General features: G+C 41.7%; 2 protein-coding genes across 2 annotated transcripts in view; both read right to left on the reverse strand.

Moving 5' to 3' along the window:
• Positions 1–497: 497 nt before the first annotated feature.
• On the reverse strand, positions 498–4,457 carry LOC114245718 (uncharacterized). The gene is made up of 3 exons (XM_028177987.2): positions 3,508–4,457; positions 1,783–2,317; positions 498–914 (listed from the first exon to the last, which is right to left on the reverse strand). Exons 1-3 carry the CDS (start codon positions 4,415–4,417, stop codon positions 578–580), a joined length of 1,782 nt encoding a protein of 593 aa, XP_028033788.2. The 5' UTR covers positions 4,418–4,457; the 3' UTR covers positions 498–577.
• Positions 4,458–4,969: 512 nt separating this feature from the next.
• The window catches only part of LOC114245694 (uncharacterized), a 35,625-nt gene continuing 14,928 nt past the window's right edge, over positions 4,970–25,666 (reverse strand). The window contains exons 2-16 of the mRNA XM_089733793.1: positions 19,480–19,624; positions 18,397–18,450; positions 17,307–17,493; positions 16,420–16,591; positions 15,176–15,300; positions 14,247–14,383; positions 13,450–13,539; positions 12,970–13,131; positions 12,247–12,340; positions 10,949–11,108; positions 10,145–10,356; positions 9,825–9,940; positions 8,554–8,673; positions 6,715–6,775; positions 4,970–5,811 (exon numbers count right to left, since the gene is read on the reverse strand). Coding sequence (XP_089589919.1) covers positions 5,780–5,811; positions 6,715–6,775; positions 8,554–8,673; positions 9,825–9,940; positions 10,145–10,356; positions 10,949–11,108; positions 12,247–12,340; positions 12,970–13,131; positions 13,450–13,539; positions 14,247–14,383; positions 15,176–15,300; positions 16,420–16,591; positions 17,307–17,493; positions 18,397–18,450; positions 19,480–19,512 — 1,755 coding nt within the window. The 5' untranslated portion in view covers positions 19,513–19,624 and the 3' untranslated portion in view covers positions 4,970–5,779. The remainder of the gene's footprint in view (positions 5,812–6,714; positions 6,776–8,553; positions 8,674–9,824; positions 9,941–10,144; positions 10,357–10,948; positions 11,109–12,246; positions 12,341–12,969; positions 13,132–13,449; positions 13,540–14,246; positions 14,384–15,175; positions 15,301–16,419; positions 16,592–17,306; positions 17,494–18,396; positions 18,451–19,479; positions 19,625–25,666) is intronic.

The following is a 25,666-nucleotide window of genomic DNA, read 5'->3' on the forward strand; positions in this document are numbered from 1 at the left end:
CGTTATGGCGTTGTCATGAAATTTGTTTACGTTGTGTTAATTATCTTTTTTTTACGTATTTTATTATCGAAATGGCTTCCATGTTTTTTGCTAATTGCGATCTCACGGTTATTATGTGAGAAGGTGAAAAGATGAAACTACAAATAAATTGTGTGGTTTTTTTTTTAAATTTGTGTTTTATTCACCGACTTTCCCGTTTTGACAGTGGTAGCTGATTTTCCCTTTAATTGTATGTTGGTAACAGTAGCTTTTTTACCTAGGAACACCGAGAGTGAACCAGGAGGATAAGATATTTTAGTTGAGAGTCACGACCTTTGCGTTGCCCCGCCACGATAAGGTTATCGTGTCGCGCCGCTTTTTAGAAGAAGCGTTCTGACGCTGTATTCAGGTACATACCGATTCTAATTGCAGGGCACCATCAGCTATTAACCCAAGACCTGCGATAACGATAACTCTACACGCATCACTCCTATATTACAAAAAAAGGAATAACAAAATAAAAAACCACAAAGGAATTTCAGTTTTATATATATACATAGACAAACACAAATGCCACTTCACGACACACTACACCGAACTAGGAACGCACGATTTGATTTTCCGGGGTCCATTTGTAATTGGGACCTTTTCTGGGTGATTTTTTTTGACCAAGCACTCGAGTATCGACACTCGCAGACGGCGCACAGCTGACAGAGTCCTCGGACGCTTCGGAGACGGCCGTCAGCGACGTGTCAGCGCTGGTGACGTAAGACTGACGTTTGCCGACAGTCTGCACGTTAATTTTCCCGTCCTCCGAGACGACGTCGATGCGGTTTACTCTTGGCCTGTAGTTGATTATGCCGGCGCAACTGTGGAACTTTGAAAATTTGCCGTGCACCCTATGCTCCAGGTCCACGTGGAGGCTTAATTGACGACTGCGAAAAACATTTAAAACGATTTTTAAGTAACCAGCGACCCGCCCTCGCTTCGCTTCGGAAACTGTAATTTATTATTGATTTCTCCACTATTTAATGGATGTTATTATACATATAAACCTTCCTTTTCAATCACTCTAAAAAATCCGCATCAAAATCCGTTGCGTAGTTTTAAAGATTTAAGCATACACAGGGACAGAGAAAGCGACTTTGTTTTATACTATGTAGTGATAGTAAATAAGTGGGAGAGCAAATAAGGCACGATCATCCGACCCCAATTTTTGTCTTCACGGTCTTCTCGGTACCAGAGATTGACTTATATACGTTTTTATAATATACGCTAATGGTAGGACGTCTTGTGAGTCCGCACGGGTAGGTACCACCGCCCTGCCTATTTTAGAAGTGAAGCAGTAAAGAGTTTCAGTTTCAAGTGGGACCTTACAACTCATGTCTCAAGGTGCGTGGGCATTTACGTTGTAGATGTCTATGAGCTTATTGCGCCGAGGATCGTGGATTCGATTCTCACTTCTGGGCAAACATTCGTGTGATGAACTCTGCTCTGTTTGCTCTTTGTTTGGGTGTTTATTATCTATAAATGTATTTTTTTTATTGTTTAGATGGGTGGACGAGCTGAGAGCCCTGGTTTTAAGTGGTTACTGGAGCCCATAGACATCTACAACGTAAATGCGCCACCCACCTTGAGATATAAGTTCTAAGATCTCAGTATAGTTACAACGGCTGCCCCACTCTTCAAACCGAAACGCATTACTGCTTCACGGCAGAAATAGGCAGGGCGGTGGTACCTACCCGCGCGGACTCACAAGAGGTCCTACCACCAGTCTTTGGGCTGATAGAAGAGTACTCTTACCGGCAGTCAAAGTTTTCGCCGCAAATTTGACAAACGGCGCCCACACCAAAGGGGCTTTTGGAGGTGGCCTCCGAGCCGGACAACGACGACCAACGACCAGCGCCTCGTCGCGGCAGATTGACGCAGCTCACGGTTTTCTTATCGGACGCATCCGAACAATCAGCGGTCGTGTCCAAAATGACCGTTTTCGAACGATTGGAGTCGAGGTTGCATTCAGAGCAACGACCCTTCCCGATGTCCGTCAAAACTTTCTCGGGATCGATGATTTTGTCGAAAAACGAAACTAGCTTCTTCAGTTTCTCGTCTTGAAAATCGCATTGCGTCAAACTCGGGTCGGTCTGGGTGTTGCTGGCGATTTTCAATGATTCAGGCGTCGGGCAGTCCTTCGACGCGCCCAGTTTCGTGATGCCAATGTGCTCATTCTCGTGAACGTATTTGTCGCGTTCCCGCTCAAAGCCTTCGTGACAGTAATGACAAACGAATTTACGATCGGCGAAGTGGCAAAGGTTTAGGTGATCGTTATAGTTTATTATGCCTGAAAAAGTAAAATGCCACTTAACCCTTTGACTACCGTGTGGCGTATGCGGCGCACTGAAGTAATAATGTCGACTTCTGTTATTGGATTACTTAACTTTGCCTTTTGTTTTTTATTTTTACTGGTAGTAGGACCTCTTGTGAGTCCGCGCGGGTAGGTACCACCACCTCGCCTATTTCTGCCGTGAAACAGTAATGCGTTTTGGTTTGAAGGGTGAACGGTAGCCGTTGTAACTATACTGAGACCTTAGAACTTATATCTCAAGGTGGGTGGCGCGTTTACGTAGTAGATGTCATTGGGCTTCAGTAACCACTTAACACCAGGTGGGCTGTGACCTCGTCCATCCATTAAAGAAATAAAAAAACAAAATATTTTTTTGGCTTTTAGGTCTCTGATAAATAGATTCATGCTTAGTATCTTCAGATTCGTCTTTCCCGGAGTCTACTAGATATTCCTGGCCTTAATATTCTTATTAAGGCCAGGAAGATCTTCTGATCGAAGGGAGAAATCGACATAATCACTTCATTGCGCCACGTAGGGCACGGGTGACCTACACAGCAGTAATTGGGTTAAGTAACGTGGAAAGTGATAAAAAAAAAACCGGTGCTTAAATTTTTGCATTTCAATTAATTTGATTTTTTTTCCTACCTATTCTAGTAACCTCAAGGGGTTATTCTATATCACCGAGCAATTAAGTGAGCTCACGGGGGCCTAACCTGGCGAATTGCTAACACAGGTCTAGTCATAGCAAGAGCAGTGCTTTACAGAATCTGCCATCGGATCAGAAGCGCGACCGATTGAGAAGATCCGGCAAGAAACTCAGTGGGCTGTGTCTGATGGTTAATTTACTCGTCGAACTCTTCGTCGCAAGCGACGGGTTCGACGAGAATTTGTTTGATAGGCATTCGTATAGTATAATTAGGAATCGTAAGATCTCTTGTATCGTGATGATTGACAGAATTTACGTTTTTATTAAAATCTATGACCTTCGGCAACCACTTGATACTAGGCTGGCATCAAATTCCTTTGTTTGCTAATTCATTCGTTAACAACAAAGTTATTAGCATCATAACTTCGGATTTACATCTAGACACTTTAACTTTGTGCTTAACTTTTGTAACTAAATGAAAGGCATGGTTCGATAATATTCAAACCCTAAGATGTTACATAAATAAAAACTAGTTCCTTACCATAAAACATCATCTTGCATCCCACTATTGGACACTGTCTCGCAGTTGTGTCCATCAGACAACTCCTCTGCACAGACTGCACGAAATTCAATATGACCGGGTCCCTGGCGCTCCTCAATGCCCCATCTGACTGGATCTTCTTTGGCCGTCTCAATCTCCTAAACTGAAAACCTTTCCTCCGCCTCTTCTCGTAGTAATTGTGTGAAATATTATTGTCGCTCGCCGCGTAGATATGGCCACTGGGCGTCACGTAATTCGCGTATAGCTTGTCGCTTCTAATTCCGAATAGTCTTTGAACGAAGCACTGAAAGCGCGTAGGTTTTCGTGGCTCTTGAATCAAATAAGGCACAGCACGCAGTGGCTCTTCTGCATGCGGAACATATTCTTTATCTAGAACGATATTATCGACGGAACGAGTCGTGCATTTATCGATTTTGGGAATAGTCGATTTACTATCGAAATTGACCAGCGAGCATTGGGTCATTTTTAGATCTCTCATCACTGCTGTGGCCACAGATTCCTTGTCTGCCTCGATTAATTCATCTCCGTTTGTCGTCTCTGCTGTACCAGCGCAGGCGTCGGTCTTAGTTCGAAAAGATCTCTTTTTCCTGATCGTTTCTTCTTCTTGTGTAGCTTCAGGCAGGATCCCGATGACGCTGGCATCATAAATTTGGAATAGTTTCTTCAAGCATTTATATTTGGCTTTTAAAACGTCATGTTTTTTTTTCGGAACCCATTTTTTGTGCAAATTATCGTCTTCGTTCTCTTGGTCCTCAGGAATACACGTTAGAGTGGCTTTACGTTTGTAATGCATCGATTTCACTTTGTATCCTTTTAATGAACAAACAATTTTGACAACGAAATAGAATAGCACGCTAACGATTATTTCGAAATTTTGATATAATATCATAACGTCCGATTACCGAATTTGTAATTTTTCTTAAATAAATTCTCCCAATAATCGAGTGCATAGTGTAGTGACATTTTGAATGAGGTCTGTCAAATACGAACGTCTGACAGAATAATTTGTTAATGTAAGATATGAGAATTTTCTTTTTCGGCCAGCTATCCTCGTACGGAGGGCAGAAGTAAAGAGTACACTCTCTGTATGTGAAAAAAACGTCGAACGCGACCATTTAGAGCGGCGACGCCATGGCGAGCGGTGTGATTTCAAAGATGGCGCCTAATGCGCCATTTAAAACTGCCACTCATATCACTCGATACATTAGCGCATATTAAGTGTATAATCTATGCATTAGCGCGTGTTTCGGTAGTTTTTTGGGTTGTAATTTGTTGCTTTTTCAAATTTTGTCTCTCGTATAAGACATCTTCCTAGCCTCTACTCTCCATGCATCTTTCATAATTATCGTATTTAATTTAAATCTGACCGCTGCTATATTAGCATTTACCGCATTTATTAGACGCATTAACACCAAATATAAAAAAAATAAAACCAAAAGAGTCAAATTAACGAAACATATATTACTACACAATTACATATATTTACAATGAACTAAAAATAAATTAAATAACACACATATTATGTTTAATATAAAAAAAAAACTAATACCATTTAAGTAAAGGCCAATAAGTGGTACGTATTTTTTTCTTATTACGTTAATTATTACGTCAGATGTGTGATGGATATTTTATTTAACAATGGCTAGTTATCAATATAATGAGTGCATATATCATTTAGATTGCAATCCAGATTAGATTTAGATACTATTTTTACGATTTAATATAGTTAATATGTAATGTACTGTAATGATTGCGATTAGTTTTGTGTCTCAATAAATAAATAAAAAACTTACCTTACTCTTACTTATTCTAAAAATTATCGGTTCATTTATATTTTACTGATGGTAGGACGTCTTGTGAGTCCGCACGGGTAGGTACCACCGCCCCGCCTATTTCTGCCGTGAAGGAGTAATGCGTTTCGGTTTGAAGGATGTGGCAGCCATTGTAACTATACAGAGACCTTAACCTCATATCTCAAGGTGGGTGGTGGCAAATTCCCTTGTAGATGTCTATGGGCTTCAGTAACCACTTAACACCAGGTGGGCTGATAGCTCGACCACCCATCTAAGCAATAAAAAATAAAAAAAAGATATTGACATGAAATTCACCAGAAATTAGACGCATCTTTTATCTCCTTTAAACGCGTATGCAACGGATACAATAGGCGTCCAGCCTTATAAATAAACGTCATCAAACGCACTCTACTTTTCTTCTTCTCTTATGCTTCTTTCTTCTAGTATTTCTCTTAATATCAAATAAATGCTCCGTCCGGCATGAGTAGCGCTGAAAATGAGAACACGATATCACTTGAAGCAAACCAAAGACCTTACATAATATATAGGTAGCTTTTTTTCCTTTTTTGCTTTGTACCTATGCTGATTGCCTTGAGAGGCTATATCAGCCCCTCCTTGACGCGTAGGTGAGCTCACGGGGCTCAAACCGGTCGTGTTTCCAACACTGGCCCTAGCAAGAGCAGTGCTTCGCAGAATCTACCACCGGATCGGAAACGCGACCCACTGAGAAGATCTGGCGAGAAACTCAGTGGGTTATGTCTATGGATTAATTTACTCGGACAGTGACCGGCGCTTGTGGTACCTAAAAGCACCGTTAATGGATCGGGAGGATCCATCCGCCATCCGCGCAGCCGAAGATAGGCAGAGCTGGCGCAGGATAGTCCAGAAAAAGTTATTAAAAAAGACAATGACCCTAAGCATTGAGGATTATCGACGCAAGGACGAGCACAATCTTGAAACATAGGCGACTCTTTTGAAGCCCCTTGTTAACATTTAAAGAGTACTGTAGAAGGAAGGTCATACCTCTTGCACAAGGTGACCCAGATAGGCAGGGCTGGCGCAGGATAGTCCAGGAAAAGTTATTAAAAAAGGCAATAACCATAAGCATTGAGGATTATCGACGCAAGGACGAGCATAATCTTCAAACATAGGCGACTCTTTTGAAACCCCTTGTTAACATTTAAAGAATACCGTGGTAGGGAGTTCATACCTCTCCCTCAAGGAATCTTCACAATGAAACTAGAAAAACATCCTCAATCTCCTCTAAAACTAGACCTGGACCTTGGATTGAGCGAGTTGGTGGACTTTTGTCTTTAGGTTCAGGCTGTGGTCTCGACCCTCATTGTGAAGAAGAGAAAGAGGAATAAATGAGAGAAATTAAATTAAAACTCACCAGCTATACAAGCGGTCATGAAGCATATCCCGCAGCCAGCGAAGAAAGCCCTCAACGCGATCTAGAAACGATAAAAGATCACATCACTCTTGTGAGTCACAGATCACTCTTGTGAGTCCGCACGGGTAGGTACCACCACCTGCCTTTTTCTGCTGTAAAGCAGTATTGCGTTTTGGTTTGAAGGGCGGGGCAGCCGTTGTAACTAGACTGAGACCTTAGAACTTATATCTCAAGGTGGGTGCCGGCATTTACGTTGTAGATGTCTATGGGCTACGGTAACCACTTAACACCAATAGGGCCGTGAGCTCGTCCACCCACCTAAGCAACAAAAAAACAAATTATTTAAATATATGTTTTCATTTCATTGTCCAAAAGTGGCTCGGCGGCCACCAGACAACCTTGAAAGATTAATTGTGGTGGGCAAGGTAGAAGGGAAAAGACCCGCCAGCCGGCCACCAAACCGTTGGTCGGATCAGATAACTGCGCTCACTGGACTCTCTGTTACCAACGCCCTGAGTGAAGCCGAAAACCGAAGCAAATGGAAGCTGAGGGTACAAAGAGCCACGAAGGGCTTTCAAGGACACGACCTTCAGCAATGAAGTATTCAACTAAGAAGAAGAAGAAGAAGAAGTCCAAAAGTATGTACTGCAGGTTTATTTCCTATCTAATTACCAGTAACCTGGTAAGTTTATACTGATTTCATAGAACTGGCAGGCGAGCTCATGTGACTCTCTGCATTCTATTCAGTGTGTCACCACTGAAGCCTGTATACCTAATAGAGACTGGGGAATTTATCAGAGCATCCGTAGCGTAGTAGTAGTCGGTTGTATTTATTTATTTAACATTAGTTACTTATACACTTTTGCTGAGCACTGATTTACGAATTTATTATACAATACTAGCGACCCGCCCTCGCTTCGCTTCGGGAACTGTAATTTATTATTGATTTCTTCACGATTTCTTCTTCTTAGTCGAATACTTCATTGCTGAAGGTCGTGTCCTTGAAAGCCCTTCGTGGCTCTTTGTACCCTCAGCTTCCATTTGCTTCGGTTTTCGGCTTCTCTCAGGGCGTTCGCAACAGCGAGTCCAATGAGCGCAGTTATCTGATCCGACCAGCGGTATGGTGGCCGGCCGGCGGGTCTTTTCCCTTCTACCTTCTTACCACTAATGGATGTTATTATACATATAAACCTTCCTCTTCAATCACTCTATCTATTAAAAAAAACCGCATCAAAATCCGTTGCGTAGTTTTAAAGATTTAAGCATACATGAGGATATAGGGACAGAGAAAGCGACTTTGTTTTAAACTATGTAGTGATTTAATGTGACTGTATTACCTGATGAGTTGTGTGCGACTGACTTAATATACAATGGCTCGATACATTGTTAACCGTACTACACCTATGATAAGCTAACTACAGGTGGCGCAAACGCCATCCCTACTCCATTCGTATAGCCATCACTTCAGTACACGAGATGCAAAATCAACTAGTAACTGTGTGCTTAGTGCGAGTTTTTTAATATCGTATTTAATATCGTAAAAGTTAACTCAAATTTGTATGCAGCTGGAACAGCGCCCCTAGCGGCAAACGTTCCAACTCCATACAAATCTGAGTTAACTTTTACGTTATCGAGAACGTTAACCAACTCGCAATAAGACCACTGATACTGTTTATATCTTTTACGTATATCGACTGGTATCGCAATGAATACTCGGCGGTAGTCAGCGTCTTGTTTTGCTGATGTCCATGGGCGACGGTCGCTACTCGGCAACACGTGAGCCTTGCAGAGTGGTGGAGTGATAGCAGATTCGTTATCATTCTGGTATGAGGAACTCACACTGGACAATGTCTCCCGTTGATTTGGCGCCATTGCTGCTATAGCTCCGATCATGATCCCCGCTGACCCTGGGTTGGTGAAGCCGCACAGAGCATACGTCGCTATCAGCTCAGCTCGAGGCTGAAGATAATTAATTAATCATAAATCTACACATCTAGGGACAAAAAGCTATTTGGTTTCGCGACATTTACAGCTTAGATGGGTGGAAGAGCTCACAGCCCACCTGGTGTTAAGTGGTTACCGGAGCCCATAGACATCTACAACGTAAATCTTTTACTGTCGATAGGACCTCTTGTGAGTCCGCACGGATTGGGTACCACCACCCTGTCTATTTCTGCCGTGAAGCAGTAATGCGTTTCGGTTTGAAGGGTGGGGCAACCGTTGTGACTATACTTGAGACCTTAGAACTTATATCTCAAGGTGGGTGGCGCATTTACGTTTTAAATGTCTATGGGCTCCAGTAACCACTTAACATCAGGTGGGCAGTGACCTCGTCCACCAATCTAAGGAATAAAAAGAAACCATTTAATGTATTTATTAGGCATAATTAAAAAACTATTAGCATTCTGCACTTCTCTATATTCTCTATAAGTGTGGAAAATTTCATACTCCTCCGTCCGCGCAATTTTCGTAAAAAGGGATACAAGGTTTTTGCTTCATGTATTTAGTATATAGATGACGAAGGGTTTTTAAACAGCCGAATTATAAAATGTATTTCGGGTTAATTTATTATAGCATTTATGGAAATCGTCGCTTAAAGGATATTTCGTCGTGAGGAACTAAATCTACAGTAGACGCGCGAGTTCATGTCCATCCTTAGGAATTTAATTATGGTAATGTCGATAATAACTACCGATTTACTCAACAGCTTTCAATTTGGTTTAATGTAATTCGGTCATTTTGCAAATTATAAAATAAATGTGATAAGCAATTACTTATTTATCTCTAATAGAGAACTATATTTTTTAAATTCCAATTCAATTACTATCAGATGAAAAGACAACCGACAGATCAGAGTCCGAATCAGTGTAGGTTTTTTTCTACCTGAACTTGTTGGAAGCGGAGTAGTCGTGGTTTAATCACCATGAAATAACACAATAACGTTAGCGGAAATTCTCAGTATCGATAAGCACGCGTCACAACTGTCAAAGACAACACTAGACGTCAGACAAACGCGGGGAGGCGGGCGGAGGCGGGGCGAGCTTCCCCCCGCGCGTCGCCTCTGGCCCCGATGGACATGAACTCGCGCGTATACTGTACAGCTACATTACCGATAGGAGACCATCCTTCAGCATCTCCCCCATCCTCTGATACGCAACGAACTCATTCACGATGGTCTTCAGGCCGATTAACGACCCGACCAGCTCGCACTCCTCCCAAGGTACACCTGAAAATAACATCTCCTAAGTTCCGTGCTAGCTTAATCTCGCTTTTATCATTATGGGGATTCGTTTGCATATACCGATTTCTCGTAAAGCAATGAAAAAAGTATTTGCAATAATTTGTTTTAAAGTAACAAAAACATCGGTCGAGAAGCAAATGAGAACTTTACCAGTTCTGCCCTAGCCTGCAAATAGACTGCACAACTCACCCATGACGTAACAGAGCGGAATGAAGACTTTGCCCATGACCCACTCCAAGTTGAGCTCCGGAAAGCCCAGTAGACCGCCGCAATACCCGAACACACCATTTATGAAGGCCACAAACGCGACAAACGCCACAATATTGGCTATTATGTTCAGAATCAGTGCGATCCCATTCGTGGCGCCGCGGGTCGCAGCCGACAAAACGGATTGATCATCGCTAAAACAAAAACGGAATTAACACATCTAACGCCATATGACAAAATTTATAACTCCTGAAGTCGGTGTGGCCTAAGAGATAAGACGTCCGGTGCATTCGTGTTGAGCGATGCACCTGTGTCCGAATCCCAGGCGGGTACCAATTTTTCTAATGAATTTACGTACTCAACAAATGTTCACGATTGACTTCTGTGGTGAAGGAATAGCATCGTGTAATAAAAATCAAACCCGCAAAATTATAATTTGCGTAATTATTGGTGGTAGGATCTCTTGTGAGTCCGCACGGGTAGGTACCACCACCCTGCCTGTTTCAGCCGTGAAGCAAAAATGCGTTTCGGTTTGAAGGGCGGGGCAGCCGTTGTAACTATACTGAGATCTTAGAACTTATATCTCAAGGTGGGTGGCCAATTTACGTTGTAGATGTCTATGGGCTCCAGTAACCACTTAAGACCAGGTGGACTGTGGCTCAGCCATCCATCTAAGCAAAAAAAATATATTCGAAAAGTGTACCTTGTTTTTTTAAAAACAAGGTTGTCGGTCTGAAGGCTGAGAGGAGATAACACATAAATTGCGTACTCAACATAATGTCCTACCTGACGACCGGCTGTATATTATCGACGGTCGTGAGCGATCTTTTTGTCTCCGGCATCAACAGCTTCGCGTAGCACACCGCGGCCGGGGCGGACATCACGCTAGCCGTGATGAGATGCGTCGCTTTGGCCCCGAAATTAATATACGTCGCCAAGATTGTACCTGTTCAATCGAAAATGTATATCAGTTCTTCAACATACCAAGGCGAATCATGATATCGACAAGCACCAAAGGCCGAATAGCGGTTCCTCGTAGTTACGTCAAAAATCCACAATGATGAGGGTCGTGACCTCATAAGGCTTTCTTGGGAAAACACGTGGGGTCCCGCGTCCTTCCACGGCAGTGCTTTTGGAAGAGATTTAATTCTTCGAGGCCGCTGAAGCCTTATTTGGGTCTGGCTAATTAACCGTCGCCAGACATTCGGCGTTGAACAGCGGCTATTTCGAACAAATTGCATTTGTTGTTGGACCATTTACGCTGTTTATGCCAATTGGAACTCAAATTAATCGGGCCAAATTAGTTGAGCCTTGAAAGACATACCAATGTGCCTACTCTGAACAGAAAGGCTAAAAAGATTAGGTGAATCGAGGCTATTTTGGACATTTTCGGTAGGTAGGTTGTATTCTGGTCGGAATTTTTCGGTAGGCAGCGGTTTGGCTCTGCCCCTGGCATTGTTGACGTCCATGGGCGACGGTAACCACTCACCATCAGGTGGGCCGTATTAAATTTACCAAACTTTAATACGCCCGATTGATAAAAGCAGCAGACTTATCGGACACTACTAAAAATGATGTGCTTCAAGCAAATTTTCTTTTACATTAGCTACTGATAGTGTGGTCATCGGTGTGCGGAAACTGCTTTCTCATTCTAGGGATGAATTTAGACATATGTGCTGCCGTTAGGCAGATTACTATTGGCCCGGATTTCGTCGCTTTACCCGGACGGATAGAGAAACTCGAGAGCTCAGCCGGCAGGAGAGCGTTTGCTAACAAATACCCGAAGGCCTCTGAAGAAGGCCTAACATCTTTTGTATTTATCGCCGGATCAGAATCGTAACTCAGCAGACTGATGGTATTGCGTAGACAGGGTTCCCACGTGAGCCAATTTCCAAATTAATTTGACGCCTCAAAGTTGGTAAAGATTGCGTTAAAAAGTTCTGTTACACATACACAGGCCCAGCAACTAAAAGCGTGTTACAAGAAGCCTTTTGTTGAGACGGATATATTTGGTTTTCTCTCCACCATAATGGGTCTAACCATTCAAAATTTGCTATAAAGTGTGTATAGTGATAATTACTTGCCCGATACGGTGGCGAAACCCGAAGCCATCACGACGTGCATCTCCGAAGGCGTCAGCAAAGCTAGATACGGTTTCACCAGCAGGACTGATTCAGACTGTTAGAAATTAATTTTTGTCTCTAGAGCCGCTAATTTTAATTGATTGCTTTAAATCAGAAGAGATTTAGGTGTATTGAGATAAAATCCGCTTACACTCCATAAAGTTAAGTGATGGCATAGCTAATTACCTTCGAAACTGGTCCAATAACATATTAGAGTTCTTATTAAAACCCTCCGTTTATTACGACCCATGTTGAACGAATACGAGCGCATAGATCACCGAACCCTTCCAATGGGAATTTCGTATGAATTTTTCCTGGTTTCCTTACCCAGATACATGCACTTCTACCGAATTTGACCATAAATAAATTCAAGGTATCTTGAAAAAACAACATTAGCGAAATTCTTCGGAACATAATTAGTTGAAAAGTCCGTCGAGCGTTTTTGACTTGGTGCAAAGCGGTTACAAAAGCCCTTAAACATTACAACATGAATGCCAGACATCTTCAGACGTGAGGTCAGAGTTTTAATAGTATTACATAGCATCTTCCCACTCTTCGAAAACGCAAAACTGGTGATACCTCCCCGTGGGGACTCACAATACGCCCTACCACAAACAGAGGTCAGTTAATGTTAATGTTAAGAGGTAACCCTAAGATATCAGCCCGTTCTCTGATAATACTTACCATTCCAAGAAAGACATTTCCAATGGCGATAACACTCTCTACCACCGTGGTGCTGGTGGCGGCTCGCAACACCCTCCCCAGGGTCAGACAGAACGCCTGCAGGGCGCCCCAAAAGAACAATATCTCCACTAACATGCTGAAGAAGAAGATCACTGGTAGAGACTGAAAGAAAACAACGCTGTGCCTTAACTTAACAACCTCAAAGCTCACTTTAGATTATCTATGTCATCGATTTTAGGTTTATCTCTTCTCCATATTCAAATGTAACAGAGCTACAAGCACCAAGTATTTCTGATTGGTCTCTCTTTGCTAACAGAGTTCAGCGTCTTGCAATAAAACCAATGGCTGATAACCCTAAAGCTCAATCATTCTCGGTATAGAAAAGGCAAGGGCCGTTTCAGCAGCACCAAGTCCAAAGTTGCAATTTCCCGTCTCAAAAAGACTGCTACCTACAAAATTGACACCAGAAACATTACTCACGCTAAAAGCAAACACTCCTTCTTCTCTGACCAGCAGATTGCCAAACGCGAAGGCGGCACCTTCCTGGCCGTATAGCAGAAACGTCGCCACCTTGAAGATATGACGGTTGTTATATTTGTTCTGTAGAACTGAGACTGATGTCTGAAGGTGGGTTTTATATTGTTTAGATAACTGGACCGACACAAAGCCTGCCCGGTTTTTGTTGTTGTTTTTTATTGCCCTTGTAGGCATACGAGCATACGGCCTACCTGATGGTGAGTGCTTACCGTCGCCCATGGACTTCAACAATGCCAGGGCAGAGCTAAGCCACTGGCTACCGTTAAGTATACTCCACGAGCCTCGTTTGAAGAAGGACATGTCATAGCGCTCGAGAAACACCGTGGAGGGAGCTCATTCCAAAGCAAAAAAGATCTCTGAAAACGCACTGTGGATGAACACAGTGGCTCCAGGTAATATGGATGAACTCTACTCCGGTGGCGGGCGGTGCAATGGTAAAAACGAGATGATGATATCATCTCAAACAATTCTTCAGGGCACTCCCCATGGAACATACGGTAAAAAATACAGAGAAAGCCGCAGCCCAAAAGCATCAACAATCCAAATGCCACCACTTGCGACACGCGGCTACAAAGTATTACTGCTTCACGGTAGAAACAGGCAGAGCGGTGTTACCTACCCGTGCGGACTCATAAGACGTGCTACCACCAGTAAAAAACAAAAACGTTGGAGCATTAACTAGCACCATCTAGTTTGCTGAATGAAAAATCGTAAAAGAAGCATTAAACAGTCAAAGATACCTTATCGGAAATGCAGTGGAGAGCAATCCTTCCATGGTCCCACCTGATGAAGACCAGCCCAAACACGAACTGCAACAGGAGCCCGGATAAGACGGTGCGCCATTTCACTCGGCCGGGATGCGAAGAGAATATAAACCCTAAAACGAATAGTGTTATTATTAGCTATATCTCCAATCGTGTTTCTCGTCTCTGAGGGTCGTGACCACCACCGTCCATGATTTTCGTCCTCACGATGCAGTGCCATCTTGTTTTCGGCTGTTTGTAGATGATTGTAGACGATAGAATCAAATGTTTTTTTTTGTTTTTTTTTTTTTATTGCCTTTGTGGGCAGACGGGCATACGGCCCACCTGATGGTGAGTGGTTACCGTCGCCCATGGACTTCAGCAATGCCAGGGGCAGAGCCAAGCCGCTGCCTACCGAAATGTGGTGTGAATCTGGCCAGATTTACACACTAATCAAGATTACCCGCGTCTTTTCTGGCAATGTGTCGTATGTTTGTGTTGTATGTTTAAGGTGTTATAAGGTGATTTAGTCTGATGATTATTATAGTCCTATAGTGTAAGTTGATGTACAAAATAATATGTGCGTATTGTGTTGCTTTTGTTTTGTTTTTTTGTTACTTAAATTTCTAAATTTCTCTTCTCTGTTCACTTTCTACATAAGTATATGTGATTTTGATTGTGGAAACATATTTGGTTATTGTTTAAGCTATTTTTTTTAAAATATTATATGTTGGTATTGTACTGTTTGTTTCCCAAATAAAAAAATAAAATAAATAAATTACTATAGGATTTGCTTGAGCCAGATCCTGGAGAGCCTGGTTTTAATTTTAGTTTTGCGAAAATAGCTGCATTGCTCATTAGCTATGAAGAATGTAATTGGGGTTCCAGTAAAAGAGAAGTGCGATTTCCTAAATCATATTACTAACCTAATCCCATGAGTAAAAACAGTCCGAGCAAGGATATAAGCCGTTCGGGTGTGTCCGTCGCATCCAAGACCAAGAAGACCAGGATCCCACCGAGCACGAGCAAGCAGAACGACCAGCGAAACAAACTGTAACATTAGCAAATATTAACCGCAAAATTATAATTTGCGTAATTACTGGTGGTAGGACCTCTTGTGAATCCGCACGGGTGGGTACCACCACCCTGCCTATTTCTGCCGTGAAGCAGTAATGCGTTTCGGTTTGAAGGGTGGGGCAGCCGTTGTAACTATACTGAGACCTTAGAACTTATACCTCAAGGTGGGTGGCGCATTTACGTTGTAGATGTCTATGGGCTCCAGTAACCACTTAACCTAAAAAAAACGTTATTTTGCCTTTTGACTAACTAATTATTTGTTGAGGACTTGTGTCTCCGTGTGTAAATATGGAATTCACCTTTTAAGCTACGGTATTTTCTACTGTGATTCTGAAAACGTCATCTGTCGATGAATAGTAGCATTAGCGAATAGCGCAAAACCTCGTCGAGTAGAGAATAGAACAATAAAACTATTGATCCGTTACCAGAAATGTTTCGAGAACGTTCGTGAATGTTACAAATTCTGTTTGTATGTATGTAGGTGGTGCTAGGACGTCTAGTGAGTCCGCACGGGTAGGTACCACGACCCTGCCTATTTCTGCCGTGAAGCAGTAATGCGTTTCGGTTTGAAAGGCGGGGCAGCCGTTGTACTGTTAAAACTGAGACCTTAGAACGCAGGTCTCGAGGTGGGTGGCGGCATTTACGTTGTAAATGTCTATGAGCTCCGGTAGTAACTTAACACTAGGTGGGCCGTGAGCTCGTCAACCCAAAACAATAAAAAGTTAAACACGAATGACAGTAGCAGAAGACAAAAAAAGAAAGAAAAAATTGGAGGGTAGTCAATTGCCGCCCAAAATGTTGACTAAAATAAGAACCAGCAGCAATGTCGCACCAGAGGCCACTTTTCTGCCCACAACAATACCAGAATATAGAGATATATTCTTCTGTTTCTTTTTCCTAGCGATTTCCTGATGTAATGCCAGGATCCACTTTTAAACTCCTCCACTGTTCCCGGTTTTCGGCATCATTCTGGGTGAGGTTATTCTCCTCCATTAGTCGCCTTTACCACATCATTTATATTTTTACATAATATTATTAAAACAATATTAAAATTACTTATCTTAACAGGAATAGACTAATGCACCAAACTCACGCATATTCCCAGAGCTTTGAAGCCACGCTTTCGGCTTTACTCCAGACGTTAGCTTCGAACCAGTCCCCGAAGTACCTCTTGACCACCAAATAGTATATGACAAAGAAGTAGACTATCGACAGCAAGGCTATCAAGCTTCCGAAGCCTTCGCACAGCATCAATGGTTGGTTATCTGGAAAACGAGTAAACTAAGTCATCAGAGACTGTTTCGGGCGTGGACTGTTTTTTTTAAAGGGCTTTTATGACCTGGTAACTAAGACCTTTATTTAGGTCATGTCTTATTTTAATTTATATTCTTATTTTTATGAAAAATGATATTGAGAAGTAAAATGAATTGAAATGAGATGCGATGATATTGGATGGAATATAATCTCCGTAAAATGGTGATCATTTACTGAGATTTTTTCAGTGGCCTTTTTGGAGGATCCCAAGAAGTTACGTCCAGCGGCTTTATTTCATTTTCCTACATCTGTGTCCGTTCACAGATATTTAACAGTTAATAAACCACCGTTATTACACATTTAAACCTGAAGAAACACTAAATAGATAAAACAAAACAAATCACACAACTTCACTCCTCGCGTTTCGGGTCCGGGTGTGGACTGTATTCTGTGCTAGTGTGGGAAGCCCGAGTGCGGCCCTGCGTTGAATAAGGCACTGCGCTCGAGCATCTAGAATCTAGTCTAGGTAGATAGATCTAGTCTAGAATCTTCGACGGTACTCGCCAGTGCTTTTGAGCCCACTGAGTTTCTCGTAAGATCTTTTCAGTGGGTCGCGTTTCCAATCCGGTGGTAGATTCGGCGAAGCACTGCTCTGCTAATTACTAGTTAAAACTAATTAGCGGCAACCATGACAAAAGCGTTGATCCTGTCCGCACTAATACTCACTATGATACAAATGATAATATAAGCATCCGAAGAAGAACCCGATCACCAAGCTGTTTAGAACGAAAAGACTTATGATCTTAATAGATGGTCCGTTTCTTTTGAGGAACACCTGCGTGGAACTGCCAACCCTGGCAAGCGAGTTCTCCAAGCAACCCGACGGCTCATACTCCAACTGATCGAGGACAATCTGCAAGAGAACTTACACGTTTATCTTATTCTAATAATCGGTATTCCCATTTACATTACTAATTCAAACGCAAACAAACAATATTTGTCTTAGTTACATCTGTATTTGATATGATGTTGTAATGATTTCTGTAATATCTTCAGTGAGCTTAGTGCGAGTTTTTTAACGTCCTCGATAGCGTAAACGTTAACTCAGTATGCAGTTGGAACAGCGCCCCTAGCGGCAAACGTAGGCAAATGTTCCAAGTCCATACAAATTTGAGTTAAATTTTACGCTATCGACAACGTTAAAAAACTCGCACTAAGCTCAGCCGCACGTAAAACCGATTTCTGGCGTGGCGACGCATGCCGTGGCGACGCGTCGCCATGCGCAATCGACTGTGCGATTCTCTCCCACTCGATCCGGCGTTAAGCCATCGCTACACTGAGCTCGGATACCTATAGTGTATACTCCGTAGTGTATACAGTGTTGTTTACTACAGTACACATAACCTTGTTTTACTTGAAAACAAATGATTTTTTCGTAATATTTTATTTTATCATTATGCCATATATTATATTTAGTTCCTATCACAATCTGTTCTTTTCTGCATATTACTTTTACAAAATAATGTCGATGTTTCATCACTGTAGTCAGACGAGTTCACGGCCCACCTATCAGAAGTGGTCCGTGGACATCACAACGTGAATACCGTTTCGGTCTTGAGTTAATTACAATTCTAATGTAACTACGAGTATTAATCGTAAATAATTAATTACAAATATGAGGAACAGAATTGGCCGGCAAGAAGTGGATGAGGAGAGCAGCAGACCGGGCTCAGTGGTGTAGATTGGGAGAGGCCTATGTCCAGCAGTGGACGACTGTGGGCTGTTGATGATGATGATGATGATGAGGAACACTCACTTGTTCATTTTTAGGTTTCACGTCTGTCATTTCAACGTCTCCATTTTGGGATTGCTGTAATAGAGGAAAATACATAACATAAGTGTTGTGTTCTTTCGTGTTACAGTTGTCTGGTTAGCCACATATGACGTCACGTTTCGCTTTTCTTTTCTCCACTTTACTAATAGGTAGATTAATGTAATTGTTTAATGTATTATATTGTGAATATATTTTTTTTTCCTTACATTATTCGTTAGATTAGTTTTTGTTATTTTGTTGTTTTGTCATAATTGTAAGGAACATTGTTATACAAATTCAGCACTATATGTCTTGTTTTGTCGTGCGCACATAACTTATGTTGCAAGCCAGATATTGTTTCTTTTTATTTGTGTTTTTTATGTATCTTTAGCTTGTGATGTGTATTGTGAGCCTAATAAAATAAAATAAAATAAAATAAAATAAAGACAAAGAAGCCTTTATTAACAATCTTAGTTCATACTAGCTGACCCGGCAGACTTCGTAGTAGTGCCGTAATCGATAAATAAAAGACACAAACGCAAGGAATCCGTCTGACGGGGGGACATCAAAGGAAAAACAAAATTGTTATTTTTATTTAATTCCGAGCATTTTCATATTTATCTACCTTTTAAACCTTCCCTGGACTTCCACAAATAATTCAAGACCGAAATTAGCCAAATCGGTCCAGCCGTTCTCGAGTTTTAGCGAGACTAACGAACAGCAATTCATTTTTATATATATATATAGATAGAAGATAGATTATTTAATGATTTAATTATTGGCAATCGAAACTTTGTTTAAATGTATCTTTGTTTGGATGCTGATAATCGGATTGTAATAAATAAATAAAATACTAGCGGCTTCGCTCACACAGTCAATGATAAATGTGAGTGTAGTTTCCCGCGGGAATGAGATATTTTTTCGGTAAAAAAGGTAGCCTATGTATATAAAACTATAGCTTTAAAAAAAATCACGAACATCCGTGACTTCTTTCCGACTTGAAAAACGGACATACAAACATACAAACAACAACTATTAAATAAAATAAAATTAAATATTTACAATCGAGTATTAATCTATACTCACAGGCTTGTCAGGCGGAAGGTAAGCGGCGTCCATATTGTTTTTTTTGTTTAATTAGAATGTATAAAGAAAACTTGAACAATTCTCGTTACATATAAGAAACTAGTGCTCGGAAAATCACTGCCCACATCGATTGGCTCAGCATTGTCTGAAAAAAAATACTAACACTTAATTTGAAGTTAAAATGATTTTCTGTGCCTACTATTTCTTATTGCTCAGATGGGTGGACGAGCTTAGCACACCTAGTTACTAAGTGGTTACTGGAGCCCATAGACATCTACAACGTAAATGCTTCACCCACCTTGAGATATAAGTTCTAAGGTCTCGGTATAGTTACAACGGCTGCCCCACCCTTCAAACCGAAACGCGTTACTGCTTCACGGCAGAAATAGGTAGGGCGGTGGTACCCAAACCCACAAGAGGTCCTACCACCACTCTCGCTAAAGTTAATCTTCCTACATATACTTATATTAATAATAGGTCTATCTTTTTTTTTATTTTTATTGCTTAGATGGATGGACGAGCTCACAGCCCACCTGGTGTTAAGTGGTTACTGGAGCCCATAGACATCTACAACGTAAATGCGCCACCCACCTCGAGATATAAGTTCTAAGGTCTCAGTATAGTTACAACGGCTACCCCACCCTTCGAACCGAAACGCATTACTGCTTCACGGCGGAAATAGGCGGGGTGGTGGTACCTACCCGTGCGGACTCACAAGAGGTCCTACCACCAGTGATTACGCAAATTATAATTTTGCGGGTTTGGTTTTTATTACACGATGTTATTCCTTCACCGTGGAAGTCAATCGTGAACATATGTTGAGTACGTATTTCATTAGAAAAATTGGTACCCGCCTGCGGGATTCGAACACCGGTGCATCGCTTCAACACGAATGCACCGGACGTCTTATCCTTTAGGCCACGACGACTTCATCTACTATCTATCCCTTTCTCGCAAGTCAAAGACTTTATATTTATATAACGGATGTAAAAAATAACATTCTTATCACTAATAACAAAAAAATAATAATAGAAATATCAACAAATCCTAACAATACGTGTTTAGTTTCTAAACAAAGTGAATGCCTGGTCGTTTAAAGATTTCTAACAAAATTATAGTCGGATTGTTTAACAAAATGTACACGTGACAAAGTCTAGATTGTTTTTTCTATATTATGACAAACATTACAGTGGGAATACACCTGTGACAGAGAAGCTGAGGAGTGCGCGTTTGGGATGGTATGGACATGTGATGAGACGAAATGAAAATGAGGTTGTTAAGAGAGTGTTAACTATGAATGTGGAAGGATTTAGAGGAAGAGGTAGACCTAAGAAGAAATGGATGGATTGCGTGAAAGACGATATGTGTAGGAGGGGAGTGAGCGAAGAAATGGTATATGATAGAAGAGTATGGAAGGAGCAAACATGTTGCGCCGACCCCAGGTGACTGGGAGAAGTTCAGGATAATGATGATGATGATGATTACAGTGGGAATGTTTTAGATTTATCTGTTCATCCAGTTATATAATATATATAGTACTGGTAGTAGGAGCACTTGTGAGTCCGCGCGGATAGGTACCACCGCCCTGCCTATTTCTGCCTTGAAGCAGTAATGCGTTTCGGTTTGAAGGGTGGGGCAGCCGTTGTAACTATACTGAGACTTTAGAACTTATATCTCAAGGTGGGTGGCGCGTCTACGTTGTAGATGTCTATGGGCTCCAGTAACCACTTAATACCAGGTGGGCTGTGAGGTCGTCCACACATATAAGCAAGAAAAAAAAAAAGTTAATTAATATTTGATTTCACGTTGCTTTGAAGTGTGACAAGATCCATACAGATGCTATACAAATAAATATACACATAACATGTTTACATTAACTGGCTAGGATTCAGATAAATAAGACAATTGCGTAGTATCTTTAGTTTCCATGTTATTTAGTCTTAGAATATCGAAGATTGGTCGGCCCATTGTACCGAAGCATAGTTTTAAAGTAAAATTAGACATGAAAGAACTTCACTAAGGGACCATGTTTGAACCAAAATAGAATAGAGTCACGCTGAGATTCGGACCCTCCGAACTAGGAATCGTGACTTCGCGGCAGATATAGACAGAGATCGTGGTACCTTCTTCTTATGAGTGGAAACCTTCATTTCTGAAGGATTATTCTCTAAGTTATATTCTATAACTTAAGAGTCGCACAGCGGGCCATGGAGAGAGCTATGCTCGGTATTTCTCTAAGGGACAAAATCCGGAACGAAGAAATTCGACGGAGAACCAAAGTCGACGACATAGCTCTCAAAGTTAGGAGGCTCTGTCGAGCCAGCAATGCCAGGGGGGGGAGGAAGGTCCTGGAATGGAGGCCACGGATGGGTATCAGGAGCGCGGGGCGTCCTCCGACCAGGTGGACCGACGACTTAGTGCGCACGGCGGGAAGTCGTTGGATGCGGAAGGTGGAGGACCATTCTGTGGAAGGCATTGGGGAAGGCCTATGTCCAGCAGTGGGCAGATAAAAGCTGATAATAATGATAATCCTCTCATCACCCCTTGCAGGTTTTCTCTCCGTATGTCTCTATTTTCAGCAGCCCTAAGTGCTTCAAGTACTTGCTAGTAAATGATGCTATCAGTTCTGAACAACTGGTAAATAGATCACGCGGTCTTTATCCTTCAACATAACCTACTGACATCAGATTTTCGAGGTTGCCACCATTTCTGTCCAAGGTATTTTGATATGAGCTGATAAGAGATTGTAGGTAGCCCAGTTAATACCTATCACTAATAACTTAATAACTATCACTTTAATCCACATTTATAAATGCGTAAAGAAAAAATTTCATTGTCTAAAATTCTTTAGTTTTCTAAAAAGAATTTTTGTTGAATGTCATTCAGAGAAGTCTGACATGCAGTAAAGAGAAAGTTCAGTTTGTTTAAAATATTAATTTTATTAGATTACTAGCTGTACCCGTCCGCTTCGCTGGGCATTTAAAATTAAAATTATTATTTCTCACCCCCACAAAGATTCTCATCATTAACGCCCCCGCAACTTGTGTAGGGAGTTCAACACTCATATAAATATTAGCCTATCCATTAAGTACATGTATTTTCTACATGGATACCAAGTTTCAAGTCAATCGGATGCACGGTTCAGTAGTTATAACGGAACATCCGTAAAAACCACTGTAGATTTATATATTAGTACTAGCTCACCCAGGAGACTTCGTAGTGCCTCAATCGATAAATAAAAGACCTAAATTTTTGCATAAAATAAACTTAAAACAAACAAAAGGAATTCGTCCGACGGGGGACACATCAAAGCGAATTCAAAATTGTTATTTTTATTTAATTCCGAGCATTATCATATTAGTCTACCTTTTAAACCTTCTCTGGACTTCCACAAATAATTCAAGACCAAAATTAGTCAAATCGGTCCAGCCGTTCTCGAGTTTTAGCGAGACTAACGAACAGCAATTCATTTTTATTTATATAGATAGATAGAAGATAGATGATAGAAAGGGTTTTAAATGTTGTTTCTTATTGTGCATTTAACATAAAACGCAATTAAGCCTTTTATTGTTTATTGATTCTGAAGTACCCAATATCATTTAGGTATACATGTGAAAACATCACGAAATCTCGATAAAGATTGTTGGTTAATTTATGCAAATTAAAATAAAAAAATTCGTCGTCATTGAATTGGTTTAATAGCGATTAAAACTAGAACGATATCAAAATAATCGCTACGCATTACTAATGATCGTTGTACATTTTTATCAGCTAAGATAATTTATTAAATACGATTTCCGTAAAATAAATAGGTGAAATAGAATTTAGGTAATGCGTGTTCCAAACGATCTGTTGATTGGATTACGAAATGGAAAAAAACACGATCGCAACGTGCGTTTTTCTTCCTAATACACAGAGTAAAGGGATGTTTTCAATTGCTTAGATAAGGTAACATCAGCTAGTAGATGCTGTGGAGAACGACGTAACTGAGAAAAATACTAGGAGCAGTTCAGAAAGATGACGGTTCTTGGCAGGTCATTCAGGGAGCAAATACTGAACGTGAGACAGATTGTGGAAAAGTGCTACGAATTCGACACGCCGGTCATCATGTGTTTCGTTGACTATAGTAAGGCTTTTGACTGTGTTGACTGGAACTGCTTGTGGGATGTCCTCACAGAGTTGGGGGTCCCTCGCCACCTTACTGCACTCCTTCAGTCATTATACTACAACAGCCAGGGAGTAGTGAGAATCGATAGGACTGCATCTGACTCGTTCAAATTTCACAAGGGCGTGCGGCAGGGCTGCATCCTGTCACCCATCCTGTTCAATATTTACGGCGAATACATCGTCAGGAAAACATGCGATGGATGGGATGGTGGTATTACCGTCGGAGGCTGTAAAATCTCTAACTTACGCTACGCTGACGACACCACTCTCCTGGCAGCCAGCGAAATCGAGATGAGCAAGTTCTTGGACAGGATGGAGCGCATTAGCAAAGACCTCGGACTCGCGATAAACAGATCTAAAACAAAGGTCATGATCGTTGATCGCACAGGCAGACTGGAGCTCAGCGGTACACTTAATTTAGAAGTAACGGACAACTTTGTTTACCTGGGCTCCAACATCAGCAACAATGGCTCTTGTGAACCGGAAATTCGTAGACGGATTGGGATGGCAAAAGGTGCCATGTCTCAGCTGGACAAAATATGGAAGGACAAAAATATCTCTATGAACACCAAGAGCAACCTAGTCCGCACACTAGTGTTTTCAATATTCATATACGGAGCAGAGACATGGACTATAAAGAAAGCTGACCGCAATCGGATTGATGCCTTCGAAATGTGGTGCTGGAGGAGGATGTTGGATATTCCCTGGACCGCACGCCGCACCAATTTATCCATCCTAGCTCAGTTGAAGATCCGGACTAGACTCTCCACCATTTGCATGCGAAGGATTCTTGAATACTTTGGCCACATCGCAAGGAAAGACAGTGACAACTTAGAGAAATTGATGGTCACTGGAAAGGTCGAGGGCATGCGACTAAGAGGCAGGAACCCGACCCGTTGGACGGACCAGATTCGTGCAGCCCTGGATACCACAGTGCACGATGCTCTGCACTCAGCTGCAGATAGGAACAGCTGGCGGTGCACTATAAAAAACAATCTGTTTCAAGGCCATGACCACGACCCTCAGTAATGAGGAAACCGACGCAAGGAGGAGGAGAGGCAGGTCCGGAAAAACAAGGATGTGGGTGGAGAGGCTTTTTGGTGAGTCAAATATTCTCGGGGGAGATGACGGCACGGAGACTCGGATGACCCGGGCATGTTTTTTTTAATTGCTTAATAGCTGACCCGGCAGACTTCGTAATGCCTCAATCGATAATAAAAGACTTAAACTTTTGTGTAAAATAAACTTAAAACAAACAAAAGGAATCCGTCCGATGGGGGACACATCAAAGGAAAAAAAAAATTGTTATTTTTATCTAATTCCCAGCATTTTCATATTTATTTACCTTTTAAACCTCCTCTGGACTTCCGCAAATAATTCAAGACCAAAATTATCCAAATCGGTCCAGCCGTTCTCGAGTTTTAGCGAGACTAACGAACAGCAATTCATTTTTATATATATCGAAGATATGCGTGAACGCACTCACAGCCCACCTGGTGTTAAGTGGTTACTGGAGCCCATAGACATCTATAACATAAATGCGCCACCCACCTTGAGATATAAGTTCTAAGGTCTCAAGCATAGTTACAACGGCTGCCCTAACCTTCAAAGCGAAACGCATTACTGCTTCACGGCAGAAATAGGCAGGGCGGTGGTACCTACCCGCGCGGACTCACAAGAGGTCCTACCACCAGAAAAAAAAAATGTTGTGCGTGTGGCTGTGAACCGGGTGTACGCGGATGTACCGGAGGGACGCCGCCTCGTAGGGAGGACCAAGTACTCCTGATCTGACGCTGTGGAAGGAAATTTACATGAGCTCCGAGTGTCGCACTGGCAAGGTGTTACGCGGCACCGGGATGAATGGCAAAGTTTATTGTCGGAGGCCAAGACCCACTTCGGGGTCATAGCACCAGCGCAGTAGTAGTGGTATTAGCGCCGACACCAACAGAAGCAATAAAAACACGCTATATATTTATTTATCTAGTCTTAAAGCCTTTCTATAAAACAATTGAATGATCGA

This window comes from Bombyx mandarina, chromosome 02 (genome assembly GCF_030267445.1).
Source record: "Bombyx mandarina strain Sakado chromosome 02, ASM3026744v2".
Lineage (NCBI taxonomy): Eukaryota > Metazoa > Arthropoda > Insecta > Lepidoptera > Bombycidae > Bombyx > Bombyx mandarina.

What these genes read in the sequence shown, in the direction of transcription:
- LOC114245718 (XM_028177987.2), bottom strand. Translation starts at nt 4,417, where the DNA reads ATGATATTATATCAAAATTTCGAAATAATCGTTAGCGTGCTATTCTAT. An exon ending in ATGCAAGATGATGTTTTATG is followed by an intron (nt 2,318 to 3,507) that starts GTAAGGAACTAG and finishes TTACTTTTTCAG; the next exon opens with GCATAATAAACTATAACGAT. An exon ending in GGCGAAAACTTTGACTGCCG is followed by an intron (nt 915 to 1,782) that starts GTAAGAGTACTC and finishes TGTTTTTCGCAG; the next exon opens with TCGTCAATTAAGCCTCCACG.